Source organism: Dicentrarchus labrax, unplaced genomic scaffold (genome assembly GCF_905237075.1).
Source record: "Dicentrarchus labrax unplaced genomic scaffold, dlabrax2021, whole genome shotgun sequence".
In the NCBI taxonomy this organism is placed as follows: domain Eukaryota; kingdom Metazoa; phylum Chordata; class Actinopteri; family Moronidae; genus Dicentrarchus; species Dicentrarchus labrax.
The window spans coordinates 6,927,924-6,947,454 of NW_026136711.1; the positions used below are offsets into that span (position 1 = coordinate 6,927,924).

The 19,531-nt window shown below is 39.0% G+C and overlaps 2 protein-coding genes across 2 annotated transcripts in view; one reads left to right on the forward strand and one right to left on the reverse strand.

Annotated features, from left to right (window-relative positions):
- LOC127371851 (zinc finger protein 679-like) overlaps positions 1-19,531 on the reverse strand; it is a 395,275-nt gene that overhangs the window by 86,071 nt on the left and 289,673 nt on the right. The gene's annotated exons all lie outside the window — the stretch shown is intronic.
- LOC127371835 (copine-9-like) overlaps positions 1-19,531 on the forward strand; it is a 150,697-nt gene that overhangs the window by 454 nt on the left and 130,712 nt on the right. Inside the window, 1 exon segment of the mRNA XM_051414999.1 lies at positions 2,325-2,771. Coding sequence (XP_051270959.1) covers positions 2,695-2,771 — 77 coding nt within the window. The 5' untranslated portion in view covers positions 2,325-2,694.

Below are 19,531 nucleotides of genomic sequence, written 5' to 3' on the forward strand. Positions count from 1 at the left end.
GTAGTGGCCCTGGAAATGTAGGAGGGGGGATTAATGCCACAAAGGAGAGGGTCTGGTCTGGTTTCTCAGTGTCTTCCTTCTTCTGCTTTCACTGTTTATTTTACATTTCTGTGGCTTTATGTTCCTCTTCCTTCTCTCTGTCACGGCCCTCTTGTTGCGTCTCCTGTCTTTGCTCATCAAACTCTTTCTCCTCCGATTCCTCTTTTAGCTTTGAGCATTTTCTGTCACCCTTACATGCCAATTATTTTCCCTTTCCCAACTCAGTTCTGCCATCTTGCCAGGTGACTTTGAATTGATAAAACAGCACCAAAGGTGTTTGCCGCCCCGATACAAGAGTGCGGAGGAGGCAAATATATATGATATTAAACTGAGAGCATGAATTGATTAATTTGTGTACACAAATAACTAAATCATGCACGCCTTTTTTTTCTTAAACAGCACCGTTGCAATCCGTATACCACTACATCCCTCAAACTTAAAAAAAATCACACAGGATAAGAGCACAGTGAAGACCTGAACACGAGCTATTTTCACTCATTTCCTCACTTTCTGATTTGTCCTGCATTAGAAAAATGGGCTGTTAAATCAGCCAAAAAGCTAATAAAACAATGAGAAGAAAACACTGAATTTGTCAAAAAAACAAACTATTATTTATGTATGGCTGTTGAAAGAAAGAAAACAAAACAAAAAAACATAATAGAGACAGGGAATGGTATAAAAACTCCCTAAAAATATCAAGAAAACTGCTCCAAATTCATCCAAATTGCTCATTTTACCAATATCATCCAACTGCAGCCACAAATGGGCGGTCTCGTGCTGGTGGGGGTTCCCGTTTTCGCTGACTGGAACACCCCCTTCTTCTTCACCTTTCTTGCTGAACTGTAACTGTCAACATCTGGTTTAACATAACATTCGCTAGTTAGTGTTTCTCAACAGAAGTTTCAAAATAAGATCTAGTAGTCTGTAAATGTATTATAGAACTAACGTTAGCAAGCTAAGCCATCTACAGAACCTTAGTCCAATTACATCTTAATATGCTTACATTTACGTGTAGGACTAGTCTTTATTTCTACAAGTTGTTGAGGACAATTCATACTTTGCACGTGACGTCACAACTACTGGCTGGCGGGCAAGAACATCGTTCTCCAGCAACGAAACCCAGTAAACTAATCAAGGATCTTGCCAGGACGTTGGTGTTTCCCCTGGCATTCATTCAGCGAAGGCAGAGAAACAGCGCTGCGCTTGCTTTCACCCAAGTAAATTAAAACTAACAACAATTGCATTGTTTAATTCAATGTTCTGGTGTTGTAATTATCTACGAGGTTTTGCAACATGGCCCACCCATCAAAATAAATGCTTTTATTCTTTTGTACGTCGTAACGTCGTACTACGTACTGAACGGAAAGACCAAGGCAATAATTTCCTCATGTGATTTGACATATAACACGCTGTAATTCAAGTCCTGGTATGGAATTTGTCAATCTAAATAAACGTCCATATCCAAAATCAAGATCACTGTGATTGTTTTCTGACTTCAATTACGTCTATTAAATCTACTTCACTCGAAATGTACTATAATAGACAGTTGAAATCGGGGTTTCTTGCCCGCCAGGTATCCATGGTAACCACGTGACTGCAAAGTATGAATTGTGATTGGTCGATGAAACGCTTGAGGGTTATTGAGGATGCTGAATCCATTTCTGAAATAATCCAAATGGCTGTTTAAACCAGAAGTGGCCATATTTCAGCTCCCAGTGGGCTGATTTTGATTAATTAATTTTGAGACAGTTTTGAGGTTATTTATATGCTAAATACATTGGACCTGCATTTTGGAATCAAGAAAGCTCAATGTCATTGGTGTGAATGTTCAGACGTAACATTAATTCAAATTTCTTCAGTTGTGTTTTTTGCTGAGCAGCATTTTGTTGTTGTTTTTGCCTCTGTGCTTATGTATTTAGAAAATAAATGACCTAAAAATCAACCCAACCTCAACACAGATTCGATGAAGCAAGCTAGTCTATCACAGTCTTAGCCTTGCTATTATGTCTCATCTTCTATATCTGGCTATATATTTTCATTTCATTTAGGTGTCAGCAGCTACCTACCTGGCTTTTTTTAAATCTGCGTGCTTTTCACATCTTTCTAATTCCCCAACATATGCAAATAAGTTCCTGGCAGTTTCTAAATGGGGACCCATACTGTACATTTCTAACATAAAGATTTGGAGTACTCAACATTTGAGGGCTCACAATAGGGCTCTGTTGGCCTTAAACGCCTCTCCTCCGCCTGCTCGTTTTATGGCACTAATTACCTTCCATACACAGACCACAAGTTGCAGAACAGAAGAACTTGTGGAGGTCTCTGCCTCCACCTGGCGATGGATGGAGAGAAACGAGGAGCTTCTAGATCCGCGTCTGTAGCTCCGGTGTGTGTGTGTGTGTGTGTCTCTCTCTCTCTCCCCCTCTCGCCATGAATGAAAGCCTCATCCTCAGGTATGCCTCCTAACCCTCAACTGCGCTCCAGCGACCGTCGGCAGCAACAACTACTACTACCGAAGCCGGCCGATTCACTCCGTCTCTCAGTCTCGGGTGGATGGAACGAGCACGGTACAGCCACGGGAGAATCAGAGCTGTAATATAAGTGAGAACTTCAGGGATCCAGAAGAAGTGATTTTTAAAGAAAAAACCCTCAGCCATGGCGACAATCGGGGATTTCGACCCACTCAACTCCACCGTACCTGCGACAAAGATTGAAATCACCGTCTCCTGCAGGTAAGCACCCGAACCCCCCCCCCACCTGTCCTCCATCCGTCTGCATTCACATATTTACACATTTTTAGATGCTTAGTATTAAAGTCATTTTTTCCGTCTTGACATTTCTCAGGGGCTCTGATATTCTTGTGCGTAGTTTGGTGTCATTTTTTAAATCCATCTTAGACTTTTCCTCATGTTTTTTTTTATCAGCATTGTGCGGCTTTAACGTGCACGGAGCAACTCTTTATTCCTAAGGAGGAATTTGCATGTGCTGTGGGTGTAGAAGTGCGTGGGGGTGCAGTAACCAACAGTACCAGGATTTATTCTGAGTGCCTTGGAGAGCTCCGGAGAGCGCAACTCTGAGATCACATGAATGCGTGGATATTACTGACAACAAAGAAAAGATAGAGAGAGGGAGCACTGATTGTGGTTTGAAGAAAGGTTCTTTTAATAAGGCCTGAAGAGGAAAGAACGGACAGGAATCATTTAACAATATTGTCATTTTATATGCAGAATCTAATATTAGCACATGGAAACTGTACACCAACACTGCTCAGCAGGTATAGAAGTACCGATGATAGTTTCTTGGTAAAAATGCTGATGTTTTTAAAGAAAATATGCTTAATTGAGGAAATATTTTATCAGTGAAGCTATAAATGAGGAGTGTACGGCATATATATATGCAGTTTTAATAAAAGTAATTGTAAAATAGAGTGAACATTTTATTTTGAAATGTGGTCTAGGACATGTCTTAAATAATGGAGGAGCAGCAAAGGAAATGAAAGGACATAAAAGAAAAGGGAAGATATGCTGTACTGTAAGAATGTCTCCATCCTGCTGTGAGACACTGAGGTGTTGGCTGATTCCTCGATAGAAAGTCAAAAGGCTGGTGAACACAGATCTGTTCTAACCCCCTACTTACTAAAAAATCTCCAGACCTGTATTATAACATAAACAAATATGTCTGATGTGTTTTTACCACAAAAAACTATAAATGTCACATTAAAATCCTTAAAAAGGCACACTGTAAAACCTGACAAAACATCTTAATAAAAGAAGCAAGTTCAAATAAATGAATCCTCCAAAAAAACTGGATTCATTCACATGAATTAAACCCAACTCAAAAACAATTGTTGAAGCAGTTGTTTTGACTTAAATATGTGCAGTATTTTATGTACAGGTGATATAATTCCAGTTTGTGCTACTGACTCATTTTATTGAAGTTGACTTTATATCATTTCAAAAATGTAAGCTTTATAATGCTGTATATCTTTTTAATTTTTTAAAAGTTACTTTATTCAGATAAATTCTGTTCACACATTTTGAATAGGTTTGGAGAAATGCTGCATGTGAGTGTAACTTCAATTAACTGAATGGGATTGGTACAATGAACTTACAGAAAGGGCCTGTATCTGGAAAGATCCAATGAGTTAATATGATCTATCTGTCAAAGAAGCTAGTCTGTAATCTTCTGCATATGGTCCGTATCTTTGACAGATACAAACGTATCACCACCTAGGATAGTAATGTATTGTAGTAATGTTTGTGCATTTATTCCAGTGTAAAAACATGATGATCTGTACAGCCAGTGAAACTCATCCTCCTCTTGTCATCAGATTTTCTTTTCCTTTTGTTAAGGAGCAAAATGTCATCGTGTCTCAGACTCGTTGTGGATTTCAGCTTGAACAGTGTGCAACAGATTTAAAGCTGCATTTCCTTTTCTTTTGTTTCTTCAGATCCCAATTAGCACCAGCATAAGCACTGCCTATTGTTCCTGGAGTCCGCCACACATACAGTCACACACGTATACACTCAAATCAAACCAACTCAAATATTTTTAGTATATGCAACTCACAATATTCATTCACCCCACTCATTAAAATAAATTAACAGAACTTAATAATTTTAAGTATAAAAACACAGTATTTCATGTTCAATACACTCATTATTTTTCATTCCAGTTATTTAATTGACCACAACTCAGAAACATTGATCTAATAAACTCAAAATATGTGTGGCAACTCATTTCCTTAATTACACTAAGTTCGGCTAAGTTAAAAGTACAAATCGATTTTTTTTTGTACACAAAATATTACTACATGTACTTTTTGATTACAGTTGAATTGTGAGTATAAAAGTGGGAATAAAGTCGCACTGTTTGGACAGGGTAAAGATGAGATGCTCAGGGTGCACATGTCTGCATGGTCTGCATCTTCACAACTGAAAACAAGGAAGTGAGCTTGGTGACTTATGACCAAATGTTTTGTGCACGATTAATCAAATTTGAGGTGTTTGGCCACAATTGAAAGATTGCATACAATGGGAATTAGTTGAATTTGTGTTAATTATTGCCATCGCAACTTATCCCTATCCCTAACCCCCATGTAGCAAAAAAAAGAAAGAAAAAGAAAAGGTTAACCGCCACCAGCGCCCTCTAGCAGACCTGGAAATAATGGCCTATATGTCCCTTCAGACAAATGTATTTCCTTGTCCTGGTCCACATCTATATGCTAACAAAGCCTGAAGCTGCTGATTGTGACAAGCTGTTTCTGGTCCTCAGCGTCCCCGGGCCCCACCAGTCCGGAGGGGTTAGAGAGGGGCTGTTTCAGTTCCCTGACACTGACAGAATGGGGTTGGCTCAGTGGGCCCCAGAAGGATCCTCACCGTACATCAACTGGGCATCAGGAGAGGGAGGGAGAGAGGGAGGGGAGGGAGGGAGAGGGGGAGAGAGAGAGAGAGAGAGAGAGAGAGAGAGAGAGAGAGAGAGAGAGAGAGAGAGAGAGAGAGAGAGATTAAAGGTTGACTCTATACCTTTGTCTGGAGAAAAAAATCATGCTGGTGCTGTGAGGAACCTTCATCAGATCAGGTGGTTGATAATGTCGGTCAATCCCAGTGACCCAGCCGACCTTTCTCACACAGGACTGCCCACACACAGGTGTAATTAATCATGTTAGCAATGGCTGCGTTACATTCAGGTGGGTCAGTTCCAGCTGCTGCTGTGCATGTTGAAAAAGCCGCCATTAATACTCTGTGACAGCTGTGCTTTTCAGAAAGATAGTGAGTAGTTTTTAGAATCACTGCCAATTTACACGAAACCGCTGCAGTTTGATTATTGGAGACTGATCAACACACTGCTGCATTAGACCTAGACCATGATCTATCTATCCATCCATCCATCCATCCATCCATCCATCCAGCCATCCTGAATAATTGATGTATTTATTATTGAACAAACAACTGTCATTCCTTCCAGCCTCCACTCATGGGGTTTTCCTTTCCTGTCCAAATCCCGACAATATAAGCGGTCCTCTTGTCTCAGGTGGTCAAATGTCCCATCTAGCAAATTATTTAAAATGGCTTTGCTTCAGACTGTAAGCATTCTGTGGTCATGAAAAGGATTTTGTTGTGAACACAAGTGGACAGAGTTCTCTAATGGCACTGAACATGATTCTCGATGACGTGCCTCAGTGCATGATTCCAAAATCTTCCCTGACAGAAACAATCTCGAAGGTAGATTCTAATGATGTTGTGCCGTTGCGTCGTGGTGATCTTGTTATTCCTTCTCATCTGAACAACCGCTCCCTCTCCCAACAAACCAACCTCTGAACTCAGCCTGATCTGAGCTGCTGCACCACCACCATCCTCCTAACTTTCATCATCCTCTGCCTGAAAGGACGTGTTTTGACAGATTCTTGACATTTGGATGATTTAAAAAGTTTTCATGTAGCCACACTGTCTTGTTGTTGCGTGAACGTTGGTATATTGTCAGGGGAGGTTATCTGGAGGTGAATATGTGACTTTATTTCTAATAGGCTCTCCTACATTTTGCTCCTTATACTCATTTTTTTAGATCTTGAAAAGTCAGTCAACTTGTATTGTAATATTAGGAGGATTTGCCTGAAGGTAAAAAAAAGATTCAGTCCGTCTCCTCGCACTCAACGTCCCAGTTGATCTATTCTCTCCAGTCTCTTTTTTTCCATTTAAGGGTTTCATCCTCAAACATCCCAGATGTCGTGTAGCTCAAAGCCACTGCAGGTGGTAATGAGGTGGATTGCTTCCCCCATTCAGGTTAAGATGCTTGACACAGAGGTTTCTGTTCAAATGGATGAGACAAGAGTGGAAAAGGGAAATGAGAATCAGGGGAGAGCCAGGAAGATGCCTTTCCCTGCACGGAATGAGTATATTAATGTCAAGGCAGACAGGACATCTGCTTTAAGTGTTTAGTGTCTGACGCCAGTTTGATGACATATCGGGATGAGACATGATGTTGGATGAGAGAAGGAGAGGAGACCCGTCAATGTGCATCACAACCAGAAACCTGTAGAGGAAACAAACCCTCCACTGGATTTATTAAGATTTTCTTTCTAACTTTTAGGATTAGGAATAAGAATTTCTCATTTAGTTTTAACCTGTTCAGATCCTCAGTCCAGTCCAGTAACTGACAGTGGAATCCTCTGTCCTTTCCTAAACACTTCCTTGACCTCTGTGGTCAACATCATCAGGAAAGAAACCAACTTTAATTATAAGAAAAGAGACAAACCCAGTGCTGTCAAGTAAGGTTTCTTGTCCAAAAGAGAATCACACCTCCTGAGAAAGGGTGTTTTCAGTTTACACAAAGGTCACATTTAACCATCAATTACTCACAGGAAGTAACAACACAATAGATATTGTTGACAATAAAAACAAAAGTTGAGCCATTAAAATAATAATTCAATAAAAATAAGGAACTAAGCATGGGGACAGAGTAAATTAGATTAAAATATAAGTGTATAAAGGTTTTTGGGATGCCAGGAGATTATGACATTCATGTAATTTCTATAATTTCATACATTGCATTCCACAATGGAGGAACTTTTATGTGTCTAGTATTTTGTTCTAATGGTGATGATATGGTTAAATGGAAATTTAGTTTGATTGTTCTTAAGGTGACTCCTAATTGGATACATTTGAGAGAGAAGAAATCTATATTTATGGCTTTGGATTTCCAGAAGTTTTGGATTGTGTTACAAGCATAAAACAGCTGCTCTGTCGTTCATACATTTATGTTAGTCTCGTTCGAGATGAGGCAGGCATCCTGCGCAGAATTGATCACTGCTGATCGCCGCACAATGCATGGCGGTTAGATTTATGTCCAACTTGATGCTGACTCGCTCTGACGTGGTGTACACGTGAACAACATTAACCTCATGAGATCGAGGTGGCCACAGTTTTTAGAGCTGCTGAGCAGGTGACAAAAAGAAAGCATGTTTCCTCAATATTTAGATTATTCTACCAGCTCTTATGGCTGCCAAAAAACAGGGAAATGAATGCTCCTATTTGACTCTCTAATGACAAAATCAGCTTATACTACAGCGTATTGATTATGTACAGAATATTTACCTTAGGAGACTTTGGACAAACTTAATTCTGCAAATAACATTTTTAATTTTAATTTTAATAAATTCAAAATATGTGTTTGAAAGCCTCACTTTGTTCACTGATATTAGTTAACCATTCATGAGAAAAGAACAAACTGGTCTTCTAGGACTATACATTGTTAATTTTACTATTCCATGGTTTTATTGTGTTCAGATTGTCCCTCTATTAGAATGGACCAAAAAAAATAAAAAAATAATAGGGTTTTGAACAAGTAATACAAAAAACAAAAATCTTCCTAATGGCAGAAATGATGTAGCCTAAAGCCTATTTGTCCACGGATTTTCCTTCATAGTAGTGTGAATAACTCTGTGAATTAAGGATTAATTTCGACCAAACCAGAGTTGGTGATTTTTATAAGTGTGGAAAGACTAACAAAGATGTTTTGGTGAGTTTTATTTTGTTTTTCAGTGTGTTTTACAGTTATCTGCAAGGTAAAACGATTGGTTTTGTTGAAGGAGTCTGGTGTGCTGTAGCTCAATTTTGTACAACATTCAACCTCCATAAAGGTCCAGTGTGTAACATTTAGGAGGATCTGATGTCAGAAATGGAATATAATATTCATAGGTATGTTTTCATTACTTTATAATCACCTAAAAATAAGTGGTTGTGTTTTTGTTACCTTAGAATGAGCTGTTTTTATCTATAGGCCGCAGGTCGCCTTCCATGGAGTCAGGCATTTTGAACATGTTTCTATAGTAGCCCAGAAGGGACAAACCAAACACTGGCTCTAGATAGGGCCTTTTATGTTTCGCAGCCACTGTAGTTTCTACTACACACTTCACAGCCTGTTCTCATTCTGAGGTTGTCAAATACAGATGCGAGTGGTGTTCAGCTAGTTGCATTCTGCAACTTTACCATTAGATGCCACTAAAACCTCCACACCTGTACTTTAACAATGTTTCCTCATTATGTAGATTAAAAATGTGACGCAGGTAGCATTATGTTCCCTTCAAAACATTTTTGCTGTTGCAGATAAGTTAGTTATTTTTACTCAGGGTTAGTTAAACATAATTTCTTGGAGACAGGGTTGCAAAACCTCACTGGTGTAGTGATATTCTTATTATATGTAGAATGTAAATGTGAAGGACACAAAGGAGGACTTCAGGATTCAGGTTCCAGGAACATGTACATGTGTGGATCTACAGTTGTAAAATGCCTTTATTGGATTGGCTACAGGCGGTATTAAAGGCAGCATTAAGACAGCTCTTATGCCTATCAACTATTTGCCTTCATCCAAGCTCTGTGATGAAACAGGCGATGTGATGATGTGTTTTCTCTACACTTAACAGGCTTGCTGCTGTGTCCAAAGCTGTTAGACTGTGTACTTTGCTATAAAAATAGAGCAGTAATGACAGAAAGGTATTCTGCTGTGTAAATACACTAATCTGATTTGATCACTTGTCAATGACAATATGGAGGCCCTGTCGTATAGACTAAAAACTCAGGTTTGGCTGCAGTGTAAGAATGGTGTGTCTGTGTGTGTAAACAGCTCTGTCGGATGATGTGTCAGTGTGTATGTGGCTCAGACAGGCAGTCAGATAGTGTAGAAGGAAGCAACGTTTTTTCTTCTGTCTTATATAAGTGGCAGCCTGCCTGACTGCCACCCAAACGCCGCTCCTCCAGATCCTATTAGACAAGCTGAGCGTGGCAGCCACCCTGCAGTCTGCAATGATTACCGCTGGCACTGGATTGTTTAAATGAGAAGGTAGGAAATAAATGACGTCCCCTCTTGTGCAAGCAAAGAGCCTATTAACCCCAGTACCCCCCAGCCATCCATCCCTGACTTGCGGGATGCCACAAATATGAAAATACTGCTCCCTAATACCTGGAATTGACTAAAAGGGATGTTTTAGTGAATTTGTGGTTATACTCTTATACGATTATATTCATTGCAGTTTGGGATGGGCAGTAAGATTGATATGATCATACCAATACTTTTTGCTACAATTTGAACAATACCGACACTAATCATTTCTAAAATGGGTATGTGCTTTTCAAAGAAGTGCATTACACCTGAAGGGTCGATCTGCCCATCCTAATGGCGATAGTCTTTAACAGGAGTGTTTCCAGACTTTTTTGACTGGGGTGGCATGACAGGATGGGCACTGACGTATGTAGGGGTGGCATGAAGTATGTGTCTCAGCTTTCCAGTCATTCCCATTTTATGCAATTCCAACACTGTTTATGGACCCTAGTATGTAGAAATATTCAAATACACCAGGCATTAAATATATTAAATATATAAATGTGATATAAAATGTATATCACATTCAAAAAATGTGCATGGGATTAGCATAAAGTGGGCATGTCTGCATAAAGTGGGCATGTCTGCAAAAAGGGACTTATGGGTACCCAGAGAACCTATTTTCATTCAGATATCTGCAGGACAGAGGTCAAGGCATCCCTTTGAAAATGGTCATACCAGTTTTTCCTTCCCCAAAATTTAGACTAACTTGGGCGTTATCTAGCTCCCTTCGTTAGCATGACATGTTTGATACCAATGGATGAGGTAGGTCATTAACATTTTCATTTATCATTCTTGAAGGCCAACTAAAATGTGCATCATACGTTATGTTCTGACCTGGAACCTTTTCCTCTATATTTTGTTGAACCTCAATAATGGTGGCTACTAGTTTTGCGTCTCCCTAGCTAGACTAGCTATGGATTCCAAATCCAAAAAAAAGAAAAGTCTCAGAGGAAAATTGAGAATTTAATGTTGGGACGTGGACAGATTTGTTTGCTTTCGCCAACAACAGGGCTGGTTTATTGATATGCTTGATCTGTGTCAGGAAATAAGGCTCAAATATGTTTTGAAACTTTTTCTTTCAATAGTAGGCTTGTTGACCCCTGAGATAGACCAAAGTGATATATAGAAGTGTCATGGACAGAAAAATGCGAATGGAGGCAAAAACCCAATGGGTCGCTGGAGTTGGTGCAAAAAGAGGTGATTCTGACTGAGTTGAAAATGTTTCTGTTTCAGCGGAAGAAATTTAGTTATCCAAAACAGAATTTACAAAGACAGCAGAAGAAAAAGACAAGAAAAACAACCCTGATTAAGCTGTGATATCCTCTGTGTAAGCTGTCACACACAACTAACATCTATATTGTTAGTCATGATTAGACAGTCAGACAAAAACATCCTACTTTAACTGAGAGACAGGGGTATGACATCCAGCATAGGTCACCAGCTGCAATCAAACCGGGGACAAAGTGATCACACTGTATGCAGCTTAATCCCTAGGCCCCCCATAACAGCCATTTTTAACCCATTAATGTCTACAGTGGAATTTTATGATTACCTACCATTGAAATGTTTCAAATCAGTCAAAGTGTGAGGCTACAGTGCTTTAAAAAAAAAAAAAAAACACACTAATGTTTTTTAATGTCTTTTAAGGTTTATTAGGTTAAGGTTAAGAATTTCAGATCTTCATGATTTTTGATACACACATATTCTGGACTGTTTCAATATACATTCATTAATATGATAATATTTTGCTCTTTCTTGGTCCAATATTACCATTGTGCAGACCTATTATGCATTTTGTAATTTATTCCTATGGGATAAAATGACTAATGCCTTGATATAGTATAATACAGAAATGGCTGTATCTCAGAAACTAAACTGAGTTATATCAAATTCATGCTGTTCTACGAAAACTCAAGCTTTTGATAGCTTTTCATTATGAAGGTCTTAAGGTTGCACTAACCAAATGGGAAGTCGATCCAATCACTTCTCTCAGAGGAGTTTGTTTAAGTACAAAGCGTGTAAATCACCAGGAGTTACCACTAAATTCAAAATGGCCGACCTCGAGACATTTTGGCACGCCCATGTGTGATGCCCATTGAATATGTAAAGCGGTAAAATACAGTGATTGCTGCTCGGGCCCTAATTATGTGCTTTGATCCTGTTAAATCTGATGTTTAACATGTCAAATGAATGTTACATTTCTTTTTGTGATAGAATTAACTAACAATTAAGGTATGATAAATATGTAGCGACATGTCTCAACAATTTCCACAGCAAATTTTGTATTTCCACCTAAAAAAATCTGTGATGCTTTTCCTTCACATACTCAATATAGTTGTTTTTAACCAGCACCAATGGCAAAACATCACTGGTTATAGTGCCTCATTCGTGAATATATTCTGGTTTCTTAGTCTTCTACATAGTACACTGACTAACTAACTTGGCTTTTGCAGGTCAGAAAAGAGAAGCCATTTGAAGACACTGTCATCAAGTCTGGGAACTTGTGATGGGCATTTTTCACAGTTCCTGTTCGCTGGGTACCCATGGATGTACAGACAACTAGCATTGGATTACTTTTACACTGAAGTGTAGGTGCTATGATAAAGCACAGCGGTACCATTTGTTTGGCAGAGGAAAATATACTATATAAAATCTAACTTAAAGGAACTAAGCTAGAGGAAAAAGTGTGACTGCTGACCGTGTTCATAAGTGGGCCAAATCAGTGGTCAAACTACAATAGCCTATATGAATAGTCATATTCATATAACTTTATGTCAGTAGATTGACATTCGTCACAACTCTGCTCTGGTGGGAATCTCTTAGCTGCGATGGAGGTAGTCAGTTTGGGGTAGACCTCATAAGTACGTATTTGGGGTGACACTTCTATACAAGCAAAACCTGAGTGATTGTATTGCGATCGATTTGTGTTTGCTGGGACTGTGCAGGAGCCATTGCTCCACAAAATGCCATCATTACAAATTTGTCTCTTTCTCCTCATCTCTGTCCTTGTTATCATCTGCTCACAAATTTACTGAATTCCTCCGCACATCAGCTTTTAAATGAAACTGTACATGTTGTCTGTAAAACCACATAAGTTATTTTAAATAAAACATTTAATTGATGAATTTAATTAAATTTAAACTAATTACATCAAAAAGTTTAAGGAAAACTACCATATTTATGTAAATTAAAAAACATTCTTGCTCATGTCTTTTGTAATTTTAAGTAACACTAATTCATTTTTGTTTATACTATGAAAACAAAATATCCAGTAAAAGCTGCTTGATCAATTTTGTATTTACAAAATGTAATTAAGATTTTCCATGTGATCTGTTTCAACAATTTTCTTGAGTTAAAATAACTTTTTAACATGACAGTGTGGCCTCCATGTTTACTTCCATACAGGAGCATGACCTGCACTGTAAAAAAACTAATAATGAAAGCTAACAAAAAACACAATTGAGAAAACTCATAATTTCAAGCATTCACAAAATGTTTTAAGTCAAACCCAAACTTTAAAGTTTTGAAATAAACTAAAAAACTATTTGCCTACATCTGACTTATAATGTTTTGTTTAAGTAACTTGCCTTTCTTCTTTAGAAAAACTTTTGAGTTTTAGAAACAAAATTCTGTATTCAAAAACTGAACCTGATTTTTCATTATTTGGGTGCTTAAAAATTAAATAGTTGCCATTGAAAATATAAAATTATTAATCATTTTTCAGAAGAAGAAAAGTTTATTATTAGTTTATTTCAAACAATTTTACACATTTTTAACAATGTAATTGAATTTAGTGTTAGAAGTTTTTGGTGTTCTCCATTGTGGAGGAAATTGAGATCCACACTGTGGCTGCGATGGCTGCCCAGTGTAGCCACCTGCCACACTCTGATGCTAAAAAGTGACATCGACGGTGCTTTCAGAGTGAAATGCCAGGTAGGTCAGTGAGCACAGGGAGCCAGGACTTCTCAGTGGGAGAATGTCAATCACAGCAGGGGAGGGCTCTGATTGGATACCCAACTTCCCCCACATCATGTCCCGAAGGTCTCCAGCATAAGGCCACATCACAAGTAAAAACCCTTTGTCACCCAAAGTGTCTCGCAGAAGTTTAGCTTCAAAGACGAAGCGGATTCTCTGCTCTCTGTGTAAAAGTGCAGCGCCGAACTAAAACTCTCCATAGTTTTCCTGTGAGAAACAGCAGCTCTAGTCTCATGAATATCTGATTATTTCTGCAGAAAAGCAGCATGTTCTGTCTAGTGGTTCATTGCCCCTTGTTTTTCATAGACGTGGGAGTTGTTGCTTTATTGCCATGGAGCCCCTGCTAACAAGCAACCCCTAATAAATCCCTCGTGTTCACCCAAAGAGAAGAAATGCAAAATCACTGAAAAATGAGCCTCACCATTCTGTGGACCTATTTATTCCATTTCAGTTTATTTTTAGTGCGTGGTGATAAACTCTTTAACACCAGTTGCTTGTAATGTTAGAGATTTAATTATTAAATATATCCCACGGTGTCATTCTACGTTACTTGATCATCAATGCTAATAATCGGAATTATTTCAAATTTCACTCTGTATGCCAGCTTCAGCACGCTGTGTAACACACACACACACACACACACACACACACACACACACACACACACACACACACACACACACACACACACACACGTCATGTAAGATAAGCCTGCACTCGTAAATAAAAGCGACCTTGCAACATGCGAATGGGATGACGTGATGAAGCATTAAAACAGGAAAGGGACTTGGCAGCAAATCCCTCAGGAAATGTCTTCAGTTCCCTGTAGGTATACTGTATGTAAACACACAGGCACACACGCTCACAGCTATTTATAACAGCAATATGGCACCAATAAACAGCATGATGTTTACATGGAGTAAAACAAATTGGTAACTGAAAGATATAAATACATTAATATTAATATTCATGTATTTGGCTTTACCAGTAATCACCTGACAATTTAATATACAGGCAGAGAAATACTCTACACCCAATATACTACAATTTTCAGATTTCCACTGGAAGTTCTGCATTGGGTTTATGATGCAAAGAAAAATCAGCTCTAAATGAAGACAAATGATATGCAAATATTGTAATTCAACAAGATAATCTTTTTGTAAATCAGACATATGATATAAATCAAACTTTTCCCATTCAAATGCTGGCGGCCTGGCGCTGCCCTTTTCCAACACTTTGGTAGTTTTTAAGTGATACTGCAGTGCTGATCCATGCCTTGTTGAACCACATCGTTAAAGTGTCAGTTAACCCAGTTTTCTCCAATGGGTGTACCCCTAGGGGAGAGATCTTGAACTGCAGGCCCGGGGACCATTTCTGGTGCTTCAACCCTCTCCCTCTCTTCCGTGACATCATGTCAAAAATATAATATGAGCCACAAGATTATTATTATTTCTCGAAGCTGCAGTAGGTAACTTTTATTCCAACCACAAAGGAGAAACTACAGTGGCTGTAAAATCTACGAAATATGGGAACGCCCCTATCTAGAGCCAGTGTTTTGTTTGTCCCTTCTGGGCTACTGTAGAAACATGACGGTTCAATGTGACTGCCTCCATGGAAGGCGACCAGTAGCATCTGTAGATAAAAAGCAGCTCATTCTAGGCATTCATACACTTATGAAAACATACCTGTGAATATTATATACAATTTCTGACCAAAGATCCTCCTATACCAGGGGTCAGCAACCTTTACTCTAAAAAGAGCCATTTTTGGTCCCAAAAAAAAAAAGTCTGTCTGCAGCCGCAACACATATTTGATCCTTAATTAGAATTCTAATATATACCTTTAATGGATATTGAAAAGCCAGCAGCAACAAATCTATTAACATCTGTATTTTCTCCAAGACTTTGGGGCAAAAGAACCACATGTTGCCAACCCATGTTGGACATTGGACCTTTTTAAATTACAAAAATCCCAAAAATGTATTTGTGGTTGAAACATGGCAGCATTACAGATGAAAACAGCCATCAAAAGCAAACAGACTCACTGCGGTTGCATCCAGGCCACAGAGAATGACAGAGATCCTCAGTGAAGTTTTTTACTAAAGTATCAAAATCTTCAATGTGACTTCAGTGCCGTCTTACTGTTGTTATACTAATGCCATGAATTTAGTGATTGATACCAAACATTTGAAAAAAGTGTTTTTTCTTAATAAATCAGACACTGATGTTGCTGAGCTGTATTGTACCTCTTTATATAGGCTTTTTCTAGAGCACTTTATTCAGCCATTTTCTTCATACAATATTTCAGTAAAGAAAGATTAAATAAAAGAAACCCCAAAAATATCAAAACACAAGACAAAAATGACAGCAGTTGATAGCAGTATATTGTTCCTGATAGATATGTGATATTGAGGGAAAAAATTGGCTTTTTCTGTACCAAAAATGTTTTGCACTGATCAGGGGATACTTGGATGGATATTTCAAATGGGTACATTACTGAAAAAAGTGTGAGAGTTAACCAAACACAAAAATGATTGTGAGAAATTGTGTTCATTAAAGGCTGCTGAAAACAGAAATATTAAAGAAGCAACAATATTAAATTGCTTTATCGCCCATAGACAAATGACCACCATCAGGTAGGAGATTTTATTACTTCTGAACATAACCTGAAAGCTCCAGTTTGACTTCAACTCTCCATTAGATCTATTTCTTCACAGAAGGTGAAAACTATTGAGGCAAAAATAGTAAAACTCTGTAGGATAAACATTTATTTACTTCCACATCTGCGTGTAGCACTACAGTCACACTCCATTAACATGGGGAGGGGTACTGCACTGAGGCCCACACGTGAACATGAACATGTATGTCGACACGAACAGACCAGCATAAACATGTGAGGATGCACACTGAGCCGCTCCCCACCGTTGCTCCTCCTCTCCCTGACAGCTACAAGCCCTCCAGAGAGGAGCGTTCCAATCTGTCAGTTACTCCTTGGCTCTTTTATTGAGCACTGTGTTCGCTATCACAGTCAATTCTCACTAATGTGTCAAGTTGTTGGAGGGGAAATTGGGTCGTAATCCTGGCAATGATTTGATGTCTGCGTGTTATGATGTTCTCTGTGTTTCTGTGCGTGTGATTCATTTCCCTTGCAGCAACTACAAGATGAGGAAACATGAAATCCTCTTATGTGTCAACTTTAATATTATTGACCAGGGGATGGGAGTTTGCACCTTGCGCCTTTCCAGTTTTTCTTTCTGTTGGCAGAAATTCCAATGACACAAATGAAATTGTACCCACACTACGCTAATTACACACAGGACTGACTGTGGAGTATTTTATTGCTCTGTTGTTGCAGGCTGGTGGAAGGGCTGCATGGCTTTCAATTGGAACTTCTTTTTAGTCCCAAAGCTGTTGGCTGCCACCTTTTTAAATTAAGTTTTTTCTACATTGTCCTGTTTGTGAACCCTCAAAGTCAAATTTATTTTACATAATGAACAGTTCTCTTTGGGATTATTGTGGCGTAAAATGCTGATTTCACTGCAACAAATTGGGATGCACAGCGATGAAAATTGCTATCGTTTGCAACGACTACTCTTATCATAGGAACAGAGGCTCAAACCATGATTAGCTAATATGAGCCTTTGATAGTCTGAGTTAGACAAATTAAGTGAATATCTTTCATAAGTTACTGTCTTTTTAGCGCAAAACGACTCTTTGTTTTTCCGCAGTAGCGGGAGAGGAACAAAGAATTTGTTGGTTTTACGTCCATTTTGGGATTCATGTGTGAGTGACAGAATGTTAGGGGGATGTTTTCATTCCACAAGATACCAGGACTGTTTCAGTTGTCCTATGACATCAGTTCACTCCAGAGATCTTGCTAATGCCAGTATCTGATGAGTTAACCTGCTATCCTCATCTCCATCCCCTAGTAGCAGAGAGAGTTGTATATGTCACTCATCTGATCCTTTATCTGACTGAGGTCTGTGCAAGTTAATATCTTTTCAGACGGGGAGCGACTGTCCACCTGTGTTCCCGCTCAGATCTGCTTGGTGTCACTGCGCTCTTCACGTGAATAGCATTGGCGCCAGGCGCTCTACGCGTGGTACCCATGGAAACAGCTTCTGTGCACTACTGACAATTGGTGGCAATCCTTTTCAAAGGCAAACCAGAGACTGTTTTTGTTGAAAGTGTAAATTAACTAAATTAGCATATTCATAACTTAATAGCCTAGCTTAAATTAAAAGTTACCTGATGCATCCAGTCTGTGTCTATGCTCAGCCATGTGAATGCCTTCCTGTTAGTATCCTGAGGGGTTTGACTAATGTGTGTTTAATGAAGTGTTTAAAGAACAGTTCTCTAGTTCAGGAATCCCACAAACAGCAAGGATCAGTCTCTCATCCATTGTAGTCATGTAGAAAAAAAGTTCAATTCAACTCTGGCAAGCAAGACTGCAACAGTTTTACAGGCTCGCACACGTTTGTTGCTCCACCTGTCAGGTAGTACGCACCCAGTGGTGTAGTGCAGGGAATACACAGGTATACCCACTTACCTTTCAGTTGACATTGGATATACACCATACAGTATATATAATAGGCAGAGCTTTTGGTCTGTAAAGTGAAGCCAACACAGGTGTCTTAAACCTGCAGTCTATGTAAAAGCCAGCAGGGGGCAGCTCCATTGGCTGCAATACAAAAAAAAATATTCCATGCACTGTAGAAATGAGCCGACTTCTGACTTGATTTATGAGCTCAGTAAACGGTTTCCTAATGAGTTTATGGTCTCAATCTCTAGTTTCAGTCTTCTTCCATACAGTATGATGTTCATTTAGTAAATGATGGTCCCATTTACAGTAAAATAGACCATAAAGCAGGGTATGCTTTAGGGCGGGGCTACCTTGTGATTGACAGCTCAACACAAACTCCGATCAAACTGTCAAACTAGGCAGTGCTGATCAGATATGGATCCAGATTCTGTGACTGTGTTGACTATTTCTCTCCTAAAACCGTTTTACAAACATATTTTAGTGTACTGTTTATCTGGAATATGAGATTGTGTGTGACCAGGTGAGCTGCCATTGTTTCCTGCTACGGAAAACTGCGCAGTAGTACGTCACCTCCATTGGCTCCAACACACTGGGGTCATGGGGACCATCATAACGCCATAAAATGGTACTCCACAAACCAATGGGTAATGTCACAAAAGGCTTACACTTGGTATAGCCACTTCTTAATCCCCTCTGATGTCCAGTGTTTTATACTTTACTGAACGGGTGGCTTAAAAAAAAATTGGGGGCATAAATTAGTATACCACACGCTTCTCCTGGCACCACTACACTACTGTCAGCGCCTCCCAACCTGCCCGCTCGCCTCTCATTGAAAATTATTTATGAGGCACGTCAATCGCTCCCCGTTTGAAAAGACCTTTAGAATATATGGCCCCAACACGGCAGTTGCCTCACTGTGCTGTATATTGATCAATCCATGGCGCTGTCTGTGGACCGATTTGTCATATGTGCGCCTTTGGATGTGAAAGTGTGACTTTGATGCTGTTGTCATGTTATGTTTAATTAATGGGCCATTCTTAATAAAGTATTTAGAACTGCATTCTGAAACTGTACATTAAATATGATTGTATCCAAA